General features: G+C 37.1%; 1 protein-coding gene across 2 annotated transcripts in view; it reads right to left on the bottom strand.

The window, feature by feature from the left end:
* Window positions 1–3,856: 3,856 nt before the first annotated feature.
* The window catches only part of kank2 (KN motif and ankyrin repeat domains 2), a 31,818-nt gene continuing 18,616 nt past the window's right edge, over window positions 3,857–17,058 (bottom strand). For both annotated transcript variants that reach the window (XM_051105651.1, XM_051105652.1), the window contains exons 4-13: window positions 15,568–16,953; window positions 13,202–13,414; window positions 13,012–13,117; window positions 12,066–12,806; window positions 11,874–11,961; window positions 9,658–9,877; window positions 8,701–8,843; window positions 8,426–8,626; window positions 5,641–5,739; window positions 3,857–5,522 (exon numbers count right to left, since the gene is read on the bottom strand). In XM_051105651.1, coding sequence (XP_050961608.1) covers window positions 5,466–5,522; window positions 5,641–5,739; window positions 8,426–8,626; window positions 8,701–8,843; window positions 9,658–9,877; window positions 11,874–11,961; window positions 12,066–12,806; window positions 13,012–13,117; window positions 13,202–13,414; window positions 15,568–16,953 — 3,254 coding nt within the window. In that variant the 3' untranslated portion in view covers window positions 3,857–5,465. The remainder of the gene's footprint in view (window positions 5,523–5,640; window positions 5,740–8,425; window positions 8,627–8,700; window positions 8,844–9,657; window positions 9,878–11,873; window positions 11,962–12,065; window positions 12,807–13,011; window positions 13,118–13,201; window positions 13,415–15,567; window positions 16,954–17,058) is intronic.

Below are 17,058 nucleotides of genomic sequence, written 5' to 3' on the forward strand. Positions count from 1 at the left end.
TTTCCAAGTAACTAGTAAAGTAACGCATTACTTTTTAATTGACAAGAAAATATTACTTTTTTCAAATAAGTAACGCCAGTTACTTTCCCCCCTATTTATTGATTAAAAGTTCTCCTGTCCCCATGTTGAGAGAAATCGGGAGTAAGATGTTAGTTCTAGTATAAATGTGAACATGCATTAATTTATCTCACTCACAAAAAACAGATTCAGTGTTCCTCAAAATGAATAAAAACAGTGAAATTCAACTCAGAATAGGACGCAAACCTGCAATAATTAAATATGTTAAATAATGCAAATAGCCTTTATGCATTTAATACCATTTTATTAACCAATGCTGCCGACCTTCGATGATCCAATTCAACCATACTAATAAGCAAAAATTACTCAAGATAATCTAACATTTTTCCTTTTTTTATTAAGAGTTGATATTTTTTCTTCTGCGGTCTGCTGTACAGACGTGTATTTACTTTTCTCAAAGCTTGAGGCTTTTGGTGTGAAAAGGCTTTTACATTTGCCAAAAATATAACTTTTTATATTGAAAACAAACAAGCAAGACCTGCCCAGAATTAAAAAGTAACGCAAAAGTAAAGTAACGCATTACTTTCCATAAAAATTAACTAAGTAACGTAATTAAGGAGTAACTCAATATTGTAATGCATTACTTTTAAAAGTAACTTTCCCCAACACTGTTTGAAAGGTTCCATGGATGTTCAAGGTTCTTCACAGAACCATCAATGCCAATAAAGAACCTTTATTGTTAAGAGTTGCTTAGCCTATTGGCACACATATTACTAGCATATTGATTGTTTCTTAATACATGTCTAATTTTGCATGACCATTTTAGATCCCTTAACCCAACACAATACCTAAACATAACTACCTTACTTACAGAGCTGGGTAGATTACTTACAAATTGTAATCAGTTACTGATTACAAATTACATGACAAAAATTGTAGTTAGTAACGTAATCCATTACATGTTTTAGGTAATATATTCTGACTACTTTTAGATTACTTTTGACCTATCTTTTGACGAATATAATCTTGTGCCATATTAATATAAAAATACACAGATTAAGAAAATATATTCCGTTTATTGTTATTAACATGATGTGCATTGAACATTATATTACGTCGTTTAATTAAAATCTAATAATTAATTAAATCATAAAAATGTTAAATTAAATTAATTAATTATAAAATCATTAAAATGAAACACTTACTAAAACATGAAATATGTTATTTGTTTACCCGCATGCACTTCAAGTAAATATAGTAGGTGAAAGCAAAAAAAAAAAGTTTGTGAATTCATGAATTTGTGCATTTTAAAGTGTTTGAGAGATAAAAGCCTTCTAAAGACATAGACATGCATGGTTAACCTATAGATAATTCAAATAAAAACGAATGTGTTCATTAGTAGTTGTTACAATATTAAAACACTTCCTAAACCTGAAATTATTTTTGTAAATCCACCGGTCAAATGCTGTTTTGCCACCTGGTCTTTGTGTGAATGTCCACAAAACTGGAAGACTTTCTGAATGTATATAAGCAGTAGGGTATTTTAGAAAAGGAACATTTGAAAGATGAAAAAGGGGAATTAGGGAGAATCAATAAATTATGCATAATTTATTGCTATTTTGTACATAATATGAACAAAAAACATAAGTATCATATATATTACGTAATAAAGTAACTGTAGTTTGAGTACGAATATTTTAAAATGCAATTTAATCTAAATGCAAATACTTCATTTTTGGAATCTGATTACGTGATCTAGATTACATGTAATCAGTTACTGCCCAGGGGTGCGTTTAGCCAAACCACGATTAGCTAACTATGGTCGTTAGTTTCATTGAATTCTGGGACTTGCGACCATAGTTGCTTTGAGAAACGCACCCCTGCTCTGCTTACTTACTACTAAGCAGTAAATTAGGAGCTTACCGAGGGAAAGCTCTAATAGTGAAAAAGATATTATCAGAAATATTACACCACCCTTTTATCACAACTATGGTCTATATGGACTGTACGTGAATTATGTAAGATGGATAATGTAACAAACAAACAAAACAAACAAAATACATGTATAAATTAAACAAACGAACGAAGGAACGAAAGAATGAAAGTATTCATATTTTTGACGCGAGGTCTTTAAGTCAACGCACATAAATTAAGGTTTTTTGAAACACATATTCATAAAACTCACAATTATGCACAACATACTCTACTTCAAGCATGTTTCGAGCCACTAAGAGGGGCTCACGATGGCACATTGGCACATAGCCGATAAATGACTTATTTTAAGAATGGTGCTGTGATTTGTGTCCACGTTGCCAATATTGACATTTAATTAAAGACTCCTTCAGACTGTATGGAAGTGATAAAACCCACAGGCATTAGGTCTAATATTTCACCAAGCTACTATTGCTGTAGAGAAAGGGTGGATTTCAAGTCTTATCTTCTATAAACATGAGCACATTTTATCAGCAACTTCAGAAGTAGGTCCACCCAATGTTTGGCACTGATCTCGATTACAACGAATGTGCTCAGGGATAGAGATCTTCCGGCTTTTTGCTGAAGCATGCTGCGAATGCAAGATGCATTCTAAGAATGCAAGATGTTTCACTCAGGGGCATGTGCTGAAGGCGTGCAAAATGCATGTTATATTTTACCATGAATGAATGCTATTATGTGTGTGTCTATATTACATAAGCATGAAACTAATTTTGTGTAGTACATATGTGTATATATCATTATACTATGTGTGTCTGTAGGCTTATACATTTATAGTCTACTTGTACTTCGGTAATAAGACCAAATTAGATTTTCTTCATATAATAATAAGAAGAAGAAGAGGAAAAAATGAATGAATGAATGAATGAATGAATGAACAAACGAACGCCTTTTCTTGGTCACACTAATGCTTATTTATCATTTTATTAGGTATGGTATGGTGCAGTATAGGTTGCACATTTTGTTCTTGCAAAGCATTTTTATAATTTTTTCGTTGGACACTGGAATAACATTGATACTGCATGTAGCTATAGTTGAAATTGCATTCGTCATGTGTTGGTTTTCTCTTGGGTTGCTTTTTCTTTCTTTATTTAGTATTTAGCCACTTCACATTTTATAAGTTCAGTTATAAGGTATAAACATTATACAAAAATAGCATTATTCCTGCAGGTTTTTTGTAAACATTTATAGTATTCTGACAGCAGAACAGCTGCTTGTTACTACAAATATATTTTTAATAAATAAAAATCCGGTGACCCCATTATTTTTTTAAATATTGTTTTAAATATTGTTTTGAGAAAGAAGTTCAATTCTTTAAAAGAAAGGTCAAATACATTGTGTTGAACATAAATTACATAAATGTGCAGGCGCCAGAACAAAATGAGTTTCCCTATTAATAAAAAGTGTTAGTTGCAATAAGAAAATCGGTAATACTTAATTTTAAGGTGTCCTCGTTACACGTTACATGTACTTACTATTATAACAATAATTAATTATGCATAATTACATGCAAGTAACCCCAAGCCAAACCCTAATCCTCAATAAGTAAGTACATGTTGTTAATTAATATTACTTAGCACTTAAATGTAAAACTACACTGTAACATGGACACCACAAAATAAAGTGTAACCAATATGTTTATACACAGAACATGCTCAAGTATTTATGTCTGTGCTTCATCTACACAGATGGACTGAAAGTCGTTTTCTTCATCGTTGTATTATTGCGCCCTCTGGCGTACAAACGAAAAGTATGAACATCGGACACGTTTCTTTTTTAAAATGGCTGCACTGTCCTGCAGGTCTATAATGTGTACACATTTAATAAAAACTCAATTCCACTCCACTTCCTTCTATCTAAATTTATTTTTTTCCAAAATCGAGGGAAACAAACAAACAGACAAATTTAAATGTGAGCACTTTACATAAAGATTCATGGCCGGCAAATGTGCCAAAAGATATACAAAGCTGTGAACAGATATTACAAATTTAAAGATATTCAAAAAGTGTTAAATAAAACAAATACAAAAGAGTATAAAACTAATTAGGTACTAACTAGTAATAAGAAAGCATGTGTACAAAGTGGGTAAACCAACAAATTTCAATCTATCTTTCAAATTAATAAACAAAGCTCTTCCATTTAAAAGGCTAATCTTGTGTGGTTAAAAAAGCTAAAAAAAAAAATTCCTATAGTCTTTCCACTAAAACTTTGGAGATGATATATATTATTTTCATTTTGGAAAACATTTTACATTCGTCATAGACAATACTGAGCCTTTCCCCCCCACATTCTGGAGCCTAAAACCACCAGCGACTGAGCACAAATAAACTAAATCAATCGGTGCTCAGTGAACACATGCCAGTACCAAATATGCGCATATGACTTATATCATCCAACTAAAAAACTTGCGTACCTTCATATTTCCTTCACTGGCTAAGTATGATTGCAACTGGCAAAGGATTAAAAAATTATTAGCTCTGGAAAAGCCATTTTATGCTCATCTATGTCTTTGGAGAGCCCTTGTTCAATAAACCTTTAATACATTAACAAAATAACAAAACCATGCAGTCCTCCACAAATTTAGAGTAAACAAAGTATCTCAAGAGACCATAATACTGCACCGGCTGTGAACAAATTTGTGGTGGCAATGCTTAAAAACAACCTGTACAGCCAGATGATTTCCACAAGCCCACAAATTGAATATAAACACTATCTAAAGCAGGATGACAATGTCTCACAATATGAATTCATTTAGTAAAAATGCTAAAATGTTATCAGAAGTGTATTACCTGTAAAAGACAGCATTAAAAATCTCCTAGAGAAGTAAGTGGACCACGTTTCCCGTTGTAGGGTGAGACAACCGCATTGTATAATCAAATACATTGTTGAAAATCACTATTTAAAGGCTATCAAACGTTTTGAAAACAGCTGGTGTGGAAACTCAGAATGTGTTTTTCTTAGACTGACAATAGTAAAAACCATAAAAGGACACTTGATTAAAATACACGTTTTTTTAGTTGTTTACACAATGCTCTTATAAATGTAATCAGTTGCTGTATGACTATAACTGGATGATTTGAATGCTAAATATTGCTGGATTGTTAAAAGTAAATGCACTTATATAAACTGTGTAACAACGGATCGCTAGATGAATGATATTGCTATTACACGCTTGTTGTTATTCTTATTCGAATCTCATCCATTTAAATGTTTGCTACAATGGAAAACGCCACAAAAGGAATAGAAACCAACGTATAAGGACCAATGGTGTCAAGTGCTACTGTGATTCTTTTAAGAGTGCACAATTTTTATATTTCTAAAAAGTTGTACATGCTAACTTACGGGTACACATACTGTACACACGTACACAAACTCACACACACACACACACACAGACAGTGGAATGGACAAGGATGGTTTGCTGGAAGAGGTGACATCAGATTCCTGACATCTATTTACTTTAGTTCCGAGGAGGGAGGAGAAGATCCCAGGATTGGAGACTTTGGTGATACCTGTAGAAAAGGAGCAAGTTGGTGGCGCAGCTTACAAGGTAGATATTGGATGTAACAGCTGTCATTGTGACATTTGTTAACTTTTGCTATTAGGTGATAACAGAGCAAGCACACTCACAGGGGAAGGCGGCTTGGCAAAATTGAGGTGCGCATACAGAAGCACGGCAATGTCATTCTGACTGGCCTCCAGTGCTATGGAGAGAGCTGTGCTGCCATCCTGTAAAACAGCAACAGAAGATGTCACACACCATTTTTGTAAAAGCTAAATGTAAGGGTTAATAAACTTTCAATGGGAGCCAACGGGCTGAAGATCCAAAGTGCAGTTTCAATGCAGCTTCAAAGGGCTCTACACGATCCCAGCCAGGAATAAGGGTCTTATCTAGCGAAACGATTGGTCATTTTCTAAAAGTAATTAAAAAACTTTTTTTTTTTAACCACAAATGCTTGTCTTGCAATAGCTCTGCATTCTGTGTACGCAAAACGCAGCTAGTTTTTTGTCTGTGGGTGGAGCAAAAAACTCCATCTTATTATCTCTTCCAACTTCAAAATCGTCCAACTTGGTTGTTTACCATTTTTTTTAAAGGGCATTTGACTTTTTTTGCAAGTTTGCTTTGTAAACACTAGGTCGATACTTCTGCCTACCGTTACACATGACCTTTCCAATGTGATTAGGTAATGCGTGAAGTCGAGCTAGTGCAAGATGAGCATTTGTGGAGGAAAAGTATATACATTTTATTTATTTATTTATTTTTTTAGTAAAAATAATCAATTGCTTCACTAGATAAGACCCTTACTCCTCGACTGGGATCATGTAGAGCCATTTGAAGCTGCATTTAAACTGCAATTTGGACCTTGATGTCCATTAAAGTCCACTATATGGAGAAAAATCCTGGAATGTTTTCCTCAAAAACCTCTGTCTTTTTGACTGAAAGAAAAGAAAGACATGAACATCCTGGGTGACATGAGGGTGAGTAGATTATCAGGAATTTTTTATTCTGTAAGTGAACTAATTCTTTAAGTTTTTTAGGTTTGTACCTAAAACCTTACAGTAACCTTGTCTTAGCATTAAAAAAAAATAGCAAATTTAAAATAATATTTTAATAAGATTTTTGACTTTGACAGACATGAGGGTCTGCAGGCAGAGGACCTCTCAATAATCAAATTTCGTAAAAATGTGATATATACAGTTGAAGTCAAAAGTTTACATACAGCTTGCAGAATCTGCAAAATGTTCATTATTTTACCAAAATAAGAGGGATCATACAAAATGCATGTTATTTTTTATTTGGTACTGACCTGAATAATATATTTGTACATAAAAGATGTTTACATATAGTCTACAAGAGAAAAATAATAGTTATAAGAGGAAAAAAAGGTGTACTTTCTTATTTTGCCTAAATATCATATATATATATATATATATATATATATATTTTTACATCAGGGTAAATTTAACTTATTTTGTCTTCTGGGAAACATGCAAGTATCTTCTGCAGCTTCTGAGGGGCAGTACTAAATAAAAAAAAAATATGATGTTTAGGCAAAATAAGAAAAATGTACACATCTTTATTCCGTTCAAAAGTTTACACCCCGGCTCTTAATGCATCATGTTTCCTTCTGGAGCATCAGTGAGCGTTTGAACCTTCTGTAATAGTTGCATATGAGTCACTCAGTTGTCCTCAGTGTGAGGAAGATGGATCTCAAAATCATACAGTCATTGTTGGAAAGGGTTCAAATACATAAAAATGCTAAAAAAACTAAAGAATTTGTGGGACCTGAAGGACTTTTCCGAAGAGCAGCAGGCAGTTTAACTGTATTAAGAATCAGTATTAAGAAACATTTTTAAATTCAACTCTTATTTTCTCTTGTGGACTATATGTAAATGTCTTCAATGTGCAATATCTTATTCAGGTCAGTACTAAATAAAAAAATAACATGCATTTTGTATGGTCCCTTTTATTTTGGTAATAAAATTAACATTTTGCAAGGTGTATGTAAACTTTTGACCTCAACTGTGTATATATATATATATATATATATATATATATATATATATATTTATATTTTTTATTTTTTTTTTTTTTTTCGCTGCATGTTTGTTGTGCAGATGAAAGTTTATCATATATTAACATATATTAACATTATCATGATTTACTCACCCTCATGTCATTTCATACATGTTTGACTTTCTTTTTCTGTGGAACACAAAAGAGGGCATTCTGAAGAATGTGAGTAACAAAACAGTTTTTGTTCCTACTGACTTATTGTTCTCATAGTATTTTTCTTTTATCCATACAGTGAAAGTCAATGGGAGCCAAAGCTATTTGGTGACCCACATTTTTCAAAATATCTGATCCACAGAAGAAAAAAAAAGTGACCCTGGACCAGCCATAAGGGTCACGTTTTTGAAACTGAGATTTATACATCTACATCTGAAAGCTGAATAATTTCCATTGATGTATGGTTTGCTAGGACAGGAAAATATTTGGCTGAGATACAACTAATCGAAAATCTGGAATCTGAGGGTGCCAAAAAAAAAAAAAAAAAAAAAAATCAGAATACTGAGAAAATCACCTTTAAAGTTGTCCAAATGAAGTTCTTAGCAATGCATATTACTAATCAAAAAATTAAGTTTTGATATATTTATAGTAGGAAATTTACAAAATGTCTTCATGGAACATGATCGTTACTTAATATCCTAATGATTTTTGGCATAAAAGAACTTAAGACTGGTTTTGTGGTTTAGGGTCACATATATATATATATATACAGTAAATGACTGAACTATACCTTTACGCAAAACTGGCAAAAATTGACAATGATAAGCAATAAAGAAGAAAGAAAAAATAAGGTGGAAATAAATACGATGGAATCATGCTTGATAAAAAAAAAGAGATAATCACATTATCAGTGAGCGTGGCGTCACAGCCCGGCACAGACAGCAGCTGCCGCACAATGTCCACGTGTCCGTGCTCACAGGCACACATGAGCGCCGTGGAGCCGTCATCATCACGCAGGTTCACCTGAGCTCCACAGGACAGCAGAGCTTTCACCATGTCGCCTCGGCCATGACTGACCGCCAGCATCAGTGCCGTCTGCCCTGCCTACAACACACACAGGCATTCATCAGTATAATACACCGACTGACACATACAGAAGTGACCAGAAGGGGGCGCACCTGGCTGGCTTTGGCATTCACGTCGCCCGTGCGGAGCAGCTGTAGGACGGTTTGAAGGTCACTGTCAGAGTTGAAGGCAGCCAGGGCCGTCAACATAATAGCTGTGTAACCAGCCTTGTTCTGCTTGTCAGCATTACAGAGACCTACACAACAAGGACAGCTGATAAATATGAGGTACAGATATAGCTCTGTCACATGCTAAATAAAACGTACCGACATGTTTTTGGCCACAAATAAAATACTGTTCAAAGGTTTGGGGTCAGTGAGTTTAAGGGATGAATACTTAGCAGAGATGCATTAAATTGAACAAAAAATGACAGTAAAGACAAAAACATTTCTATTTCAAATAAATGCTGTTCTTTTGAACTTTACATTTATCAAAGAATTCTGAAAAAATGTATCATGGTTTCCACAAAAATATTAAGCAGCACAACTGTTTTTTAACATAGTTAAAAAATAACAAATGTTTCTTGAGCAGCAAATCGGCATATCAGAATGATTTCTGAAGGATCATGAGACATTGAAGACTGGAGTAATGATGCTGAAAATTCAGCGTTGCATTATAGGAATAAATTACATTTATTCAATATATGTAATAATTGTAATTGCATTGAAATTTTACAATATTACTGTACTTTTTAATTAAACAATTGCAACCTTAGTGAGCAACGTCTTTAAAAACACTGAAAAAACAACACACCAACCCCAAATGTTAAACAGCATTAATCATTCAATTTAAAATATTAATAAAGAAAAATTATTGACACTCTTTAAGTACTGAAAGCTACTGATTTCCCTTTCTCTACTGACTTTTGCAATTTTAACAATATAAAATAGCGAGAAGAGAGACATGATATAATGTGTCAAAGCACGTCCCTGCTGGGCCGTTTGACAGCACCTACGAAAATAGTGTGTCAGCAGTGAGCATTGCTCAGAGAGGTGAAGAGTGTCTCTCACCAGTATCCAGCAGCAGCTTGACTACAGGGAAGTTGGAGTGAGAGACAGTGTAGTGCAGAGCTGTGTTTCCATTGCCGTCAGCCATGTTGATGACAAACTCCAGTAGCTGCGGGGAAATGGAGGCAAAGGTGTCCATGTACGCTTTGACTACTGCAGTGTCCGCAGCCTTATGACAGGACACTCTGAGCCACTCCTGCAGAACTGTGGTGTAGGCTGTCCTCTGTCGACACAAGACGACAACTACCATGTTTATATATTTATACATAGTTTTGATTCAAGTCTAACAGTTTTCAATATGAAAATTGTAATTCTGATTAGAAACTTAAAGGGATAGTTTATCCAGTAATGAAAATTCTGTCATTAATTACTCGCCCTCATGTCGTTCCAAACCTGTAAGACCTTCGCTCATCTTCAGAACACAAATTAAGATATTTTTGATGAAATCCAAATAGAGCTTTCTGACCCTGCATAGACAGCAATGCAACTGACATGTTCAAGGCCCAGAAAGGAAGTAAGGACATTGTTAAAATAGTCCATGTGACATCAGTGGTTCAGCCGCAAACCGCAACTACGAAGCTACGAGATTATTTTTTTGTGCATGTCAGTCTTTGAAGCGTGTTCATAAAAGTACTGTGATTTTTGCTTTATTTGCAAACAAAAAGTATTCTAATAGTTTTGTAAAATCACGGTTGATTCAAGGCCCTTTCTGGGAAGATGAACGAAGGTCTTACAGGTTTGGAATGACATGAGGGTGAGTAATTAATGACTGAATTTACATTTTTGGGTGAACTAACCCTTTAATAATTTGAGGTATTATTCATGCCTAAGGCAAAAATAGTACAGGACGAGTTATATGTTTTCCTTTTTTTTCTGGTTTGTTATTTATTGGTTTGATTAAATTTTTATGAACAAAAGAAACATAAGAAATTCTCTGCTGTCTATTTTAAGTGTTCTGAATTTATGATTTGATGCAAATTTATCAAGAAAGGGTGGTAACCAAATGAAGGCATGAACCATTAATATTATTAATATTTTAAAATGTAGTTTAATAAAAAAAACAATTCCTTTTATTTTTGGCAAACAAAGCGTTGCTTTACTGCCAAAAATAAAACGTAAAAACTTGAATTGTTGATATATTGTTGATATTTCTTAATTAAGTTTTATTAATTTTATTAGTTTATTATTATTACTTTATTATTACAGTACATTCTACTGTACAATAGTAATATACTTTGTCACAATTTCAAGTTAAACCAAACATTTATTTTAACAAGTTGTTGTGAAGGCCTAGTACGGTACTGATACATATCGTGACTTGATTAAGTGTACAGTCAGGACATTTAATGTTATACTGTAAATTCCATTTTTATGACTGACTGTGTATTTTTTTTCATATTACAGAACACATCGGGTCCTATCCATGTACCTACTAATTTTCTAAGCAAAATAATTACATACTTCACTTTTAAAACAACAATAAAAGGAACCCCGGGGTATTAAGACTTGTATGGCTTAATATAACATGAATGATGTTTTTTACTGAAATATGTAGTGGAAAACCCAAGAAAATTTACGTTATTTAAAAATCCACATTGTTTTAAACATATTTTGGACTATGGGGGCGCTATTATGATATGAAATGGTTCGGTGAACTAATGCTGCTTCCTGTTGCTATTTTTACCGCAACACAAATTCAAAAACAAAACACTGATACAACGACCACAGTTACTGAAAGAGCAACAGGTGGCAATGGATATAAGCGCAGACTTAAACCAAATGCCATACCATCATTTTTCTCATACATCTTCCTATTCTTTCCTCCTTTTATTATCACTAAAAAAGCAGTGAAGACTTACATCACTTCTCATTGCACTTCGACTGAAAATTACAACCAAAAGCCACACAATATGGCATCCTATCAGAATTTTATTTTCTGAGTTGTGTTGTGGTAAAAATAGCAAAACATAGCGCCGGTAGTATAATATAGAAATAATGGCGCCACCCCGATAATCCAAAATATGTATAAAACAATACAGATTTTTTAAATGATGTAAATCTTTTATTGGTCTTCCACTACAGTATTTCAGCAATGCACATCATTTATGCTATATTACGCAGTACAAGTCACAATAACCAGGGTTCCATTCAATTAGATCTTGAAGTTAATAACTACGCTGTCTATGACTTTTAAGCACAAGAACAGCTGATGAACATACTGCATTTTGATGGCTAAATGCATTTGGTTCACTGAGTGCCTTCTGCAAGGTGTGGAGAGCTGCCATGAGACTGCCACTCAATTCCAGTCTGGAAAGACAAAGAAAACACTGGTGACTCAGCATTTACAGCAAACTTACATAATCAAAAGTCAATCTCATAATAGCTTGTGTCACTGATTTGAGTCTCTCTACCTGCTTGGCTGTTTGTTAGTGGGGGTGGTGCTTGTATTTGCAGCTGGATCTGTGGCAGAAGATATGGCTATGTCCTGTTTTGCTGAGACATCAGTAGATTGTGACTGTGTCGCTCCTTGTTGGGCGATGAGGTCAGCGGTTTTTGATTGGCTAACATCTTGCTGAGGTTTAGCACCGGTGGATTGTGACTGAGTGGCTGTCTGCTGAGCAGCAAGGCCCGACACCTCTGGCTGAGTGAGATTTGGCTGGACGTTTGAATCGGTGGCTTTGGATTGCTGCACCGCAGTGCTGGTGGATGACAACTGGACAGAGTCTTGTTCAAGAGAAGCGGCAGTGTTTGGAGACGCATGTCCTTGAAAAACACATTTCGCCTCTGCGGATTGAACGATGCCCTCCGGATGAGCCGTGGTGGTCACTGACGATTGGTGTACAGAGTGCTGCTGTATGCCTGCCTCTGCTGCTGGTGATTGGGTGACCTGTTGCTGGGTAGCTTCATCCGTGGCTTGCGATTGGCTGGTGCTTTGCTGTGGTGCAGTGTGATTGGCTGGTGGCTGGGCAGTGCTGTGCTGAGGTGTTTGGGCAGCTGCTGTCTCACAGATGGGCTGCAGGCTGCAGGAGGTCACCTGAGACTGCTGCGCAGCAGATTCTGGTAATTTTTCCGTAGCCTCGTGGTATTCGCTTGCATCGCTCTCATCTTCTGAACTTTCCGAGCTGCTGTCGTCAGAGGATGTCGACTCATACCTGCAGGACACATTAGGGCTGTTATTTACTACATAAAACCCTCTAATCTAATGAAATGGATCCCAAATGGATCATTTAAACTAGATGTGCAGTTCCTGAAGGAAACACAAGTGCTGCAAGGCAGCAAAATAATAGTTCTGTGCAAATGACACTCAGCTTGAATCTTGTTTTCAGTTTAATATCACATGTCTAAATCTGTATCTACCCTCCATTGACTCCTATGAACTGCAGGTTCTTTTTGGTGTATGGAGAGCCAGGTTCTCCATCAGCCTTTCGCTTCATGATTGACCTTAGGGTGGACTGAGGGGAGGCTGGACAAAACAAACACAGCGGACAGTGTGAGAATCACTAGTTGGAATATGAAGAAAATGTTTTATCTGTTGCTATCAGCAAACCTGGTTTTGCTGGATCAATTTGGATGGCTTCTTCTGCAGATTGCTGGTTAATTTCTCCCTCTTTTAGCCGTTGGCAGACAGCAGCCACTTGGCTGCACTTTGTCTCCATAGCAGTTGCCTGGTTGGTCACCGGCACTGATTTGGATACTTCACTTCTCAAGACCTCCCGCACCTGCTTTGAGCTTATTGCAATGGGAAACTCACGCGGCAATTCTGAAGGCAAAAAAGAAAGGGGTTAGTTCAAAGAGTTCATCCAAAATGTTGGTTTGAATTTCTTTCTTTGTAGAACACAAAAGGGAAAAAAAGGAGAATATCCATGCTGCTATTTTCAACACTGTAAAAGTGAACAGGAACTTCAACCATAAAAGTAGACCACATTAAAGGAATAGTTCATTCAAAAAATGAAAATTCTGTCATTAATTGTTCAGCTTCATGTCGTTCCAAACCTGTAAGACTTTCGTTCATTTTCAGAACTCAAAGGAAGATATTTTTGATGAAATCTGTGAGCTTCCTGACCCTGCACAGACAGCAATGCAACTGACATGTTCAAGGCCCAGAAAGGCAGTAAGAACATTAAGTTGTGTTCTGAAGATGAACGAAGGTCTTACAGGTTTGGAACGACATGAGGGTGAGTAATTAATGACAGAATTTAAATTTTTGGGTGAACTCTCTTTTTAAGGGCAAGCTTAGGGGCACACTACACACATCACACTACACTTCTTTGGAAATAATAATCAATCCAAAAAGTAAAAATATACAATATTCTTCACTTTACTGCAAACAATGGAATGAAAATGGAATGAAAAGTATAGCCATCTCTTATGCACTTTTTCAAAACAAAAATAATGACTTTATTCAACAATTTGTTTTTCTTCCGTGTCAGTCATTAGCCGAGTTTCCATCCAAAGTTGTGAATTTAACTTGTGCACAAAATTGGAATATCACATAAAACATTTGTGAATAAACACCATTTTAATCCAAGAGAGTCAAAGAGAACACTTTCTGATAAACTGGGACTAAATATCACTAAAAAATGGTGGAGAAGCCACTGAATATAATAATTTTCATATATAATAAATTATTTGTGCCTCAGAGAGCAGACGAAACACAATAAATGTGGTCATTGCTTTCGGAGGTGAATGACTTCTGTCTTGTTCTGGGAGGTAGTTGTACAGAAATACTTTGATGACAGACTTTACTCATGCATTTAAGAATGACCATAACATTTAGTAACACTTCAGTATAGGGAACAATTCTCACTATTAACTAGTTGCTTATTAGCATGCATATTCATAACATATTGGCTATTTATTAGTACTTATAAAGCACCTATTCTGCATGATCATATTTTACATTCCTAATCCCAGTACCAATACCCAATACCTAAACTTAACAACTACCTTACTAACTACTAATAAGCAACAAATTAGTAGTTTGAGGCAAAAGTCATAGTTATTGCTTTGTTAATAGCGAAAATGGGACCTAAGTGTGACCTAACATTTCAGATGTGTTTCCATCTCCCATTATTCACATTAACCCTTTTTTCGCACAATTCAAAACCACCTCAAGCGAGCAAATTAAGGATTTTTTTTTCAAATCTTGCCGTTTACATCTCTCGTTTCTGATATGATTTTTAAAATGCGCATAAAAACAGGGTGATGGAAACATAGCTACAGACGAGCGTTCACGAGAATACCACGTCGCATGTGTGTGCTTTCCTCTGTTTGCAAACAAGAGTCGGATCCTATCAGAATGTCGGCTCTTGTGTCAGCAGCACCACATGCATGTGTGGTACTGTCATAAATGCGCATCGAAGACTGACAGGGAACATAAGAAATGGTTGAATAAACTCTGTAGTTTTGTTTTCTTTGTGCACAAAAAGCATTCTCGTAGCTTCATAAAATTAAGGTTGAACCACTGTTGTCACATGAACTATTTTAATGATGTCCTTACTTCCTTTCTGGGCCTTGAACATGGTGTCTAAGCAGGTTCGGAAAGCTCTCCGATTTCATCAAAAATATCTTAATTTGTGTTCTGAAGATGCGTGAAGGTCTTAAGGGGTTGAAACAACATGAGGGTGAGTAATTAATGACAGAATTTTCATTTTTGGGTGAACTGTCCCTTTAAATTTCAGTCTGTTGCTCACACAAAACATGTGGTGCCAGAATACTAACATGAAGCATGGACCACTTTCATGGTGCTTCTTTTGATGTGTTCTTTGTAATTTTACAAATAAACATTTTTCCTCCTTTCACTGTTATTGTACAAATAAGCAACATGAATATTCTGCCTCCTTTCAAGTTAAAAAAAAATAGTTCAGGTTTGGAACAACATGAAGGTGAGTAAATAGCGAAAGATATACACACCCTCTGCTACCGGAGACTCTGCATGTCTCCTGTGGGCTCCTTCCGGTGCAGATGCAAGCTGAGCGGGAGCAGTGCAACCCTGGGCTCTTAACAGCGTCCCCACACCCACCACTGTGGGCTGCTCCAGCGTGTACACTTGGATCCCCACAGTCCTCTGCTGATGAGGCTGCTGAGTAAAACTGACAACAGTGTGCAGGCCCGCACCAGTCTGACCCTGCTGCTCCTGCCAGCCGAGACTGGTGGCTCTCACCGCATGGTCCACCTGAGGGGACAGAGCTTGCCTCTCTCTCTGAGCCACTTCGACTTGCTGTTGAGCGCTCTGTAGCTCCTGCATCGTTTTCCTTAGCTGAACTTCTAAAAGCCCCACTTTAGTCTTGAGGGCTTCGGTTTCAGGCACCAGCCCCAAGTCCTCTTCTCTCACCCCTACTCCTACTTGACGGTACATCCTTTCTTCCACCTCAGGCCCGACGCCGACAGTTCGCACCTCCCGCTTTGCACCCGGACGAGCTCCGCCAACAATTACAGTCTCTTCGATTTCACATCCTGAGTCCTGAAGGGAACCCGGAGTGGTGGGTGAAAGACTTCCTGCGGCTCTGTTCGCGGCTCCTGTCCCGTTTCCCGCCTCCTCTTCGGGTATGTCGATGTAGAGCTCTCCTCGCGGACGGCTCCGACTGAACCCCAATGTGTGGCCCAGGAACTTCTGGCTTTTGAGTTGCACGCTAAGCTGCCTCTTCTCCTCCTGAAGCACGGAAATCTTCACTTGCAGCACCGGGATGGTCTTCACCTGCTCCTCCAGCTCCCGGATCTTCCGCAGGGCGACGGCCATCTGCTCCCGTACGTGCTGCAGATGAGCGGGCGTCGGTGAGACAGGTGTGGACAAACCAGAGCTCATAGGTGTATAGGAGCCGCCTCCCTGTGCACGGTTGAAGCTGTGGGCACTGGACAGGGAGGTGTTGGAGCCTGCCATGCTGCTATTCATGTTGCCCAAGTTCGAGAAACGACGGCCATCCTTTTCCTCCTCCAGCTTGCGGCGAGCATCCAGCAAGGTCTTCTCCACACGTGCCGTACTGAAGTTGGGTCGCTGTGAGCTGTGAAAGCCCGGCGCACAGTAGGAGTACGACGAGTGACGGCTGTCTATGCTGGCGTTGGAGCACAGCGACTCAGTGGAGGTCCACCAGGAGCCTGTGTAGCCATAGCCACGTGGAAGCGAGCCATAACGTGGGCGCCGCTGCACTGGCACCTTCTTAATAGTGTTGCCCTTTTCAATATCATTGACATATTTGAGGAAGTCCAAGTCCAGACGGTAGCCATAGGGGGTCTCTACTGAATATGGAGCTTCTGTGTCCTTTCCATGCAAGGAGGGGGGCTCCGGGGGGTTAATCTTCCCTAAGGAAAGAGGAAACAACTTTAAACTGCAGGAAATCTGAGTCTAATCTTGGAATCAGACAACAGGGAAAAGAATAAACTTCAGGCTATGACTAGATCAAAGCT

This window comes from Labeo rohita, chromosome 3 (genome assembly GCF_022985175.1).
Source record: "Labeo rohita strain BAU-BD-2019 chromosome 3, IGBB_LRoh.1.0, whole genome shotgun sequence".
Taxonomy (NCBI): Eukaryota; Metazoa; Chordata; class Actinopteri; order Cypriniformes; family Cyprinidae; genus Labeo; species Labeo rohita.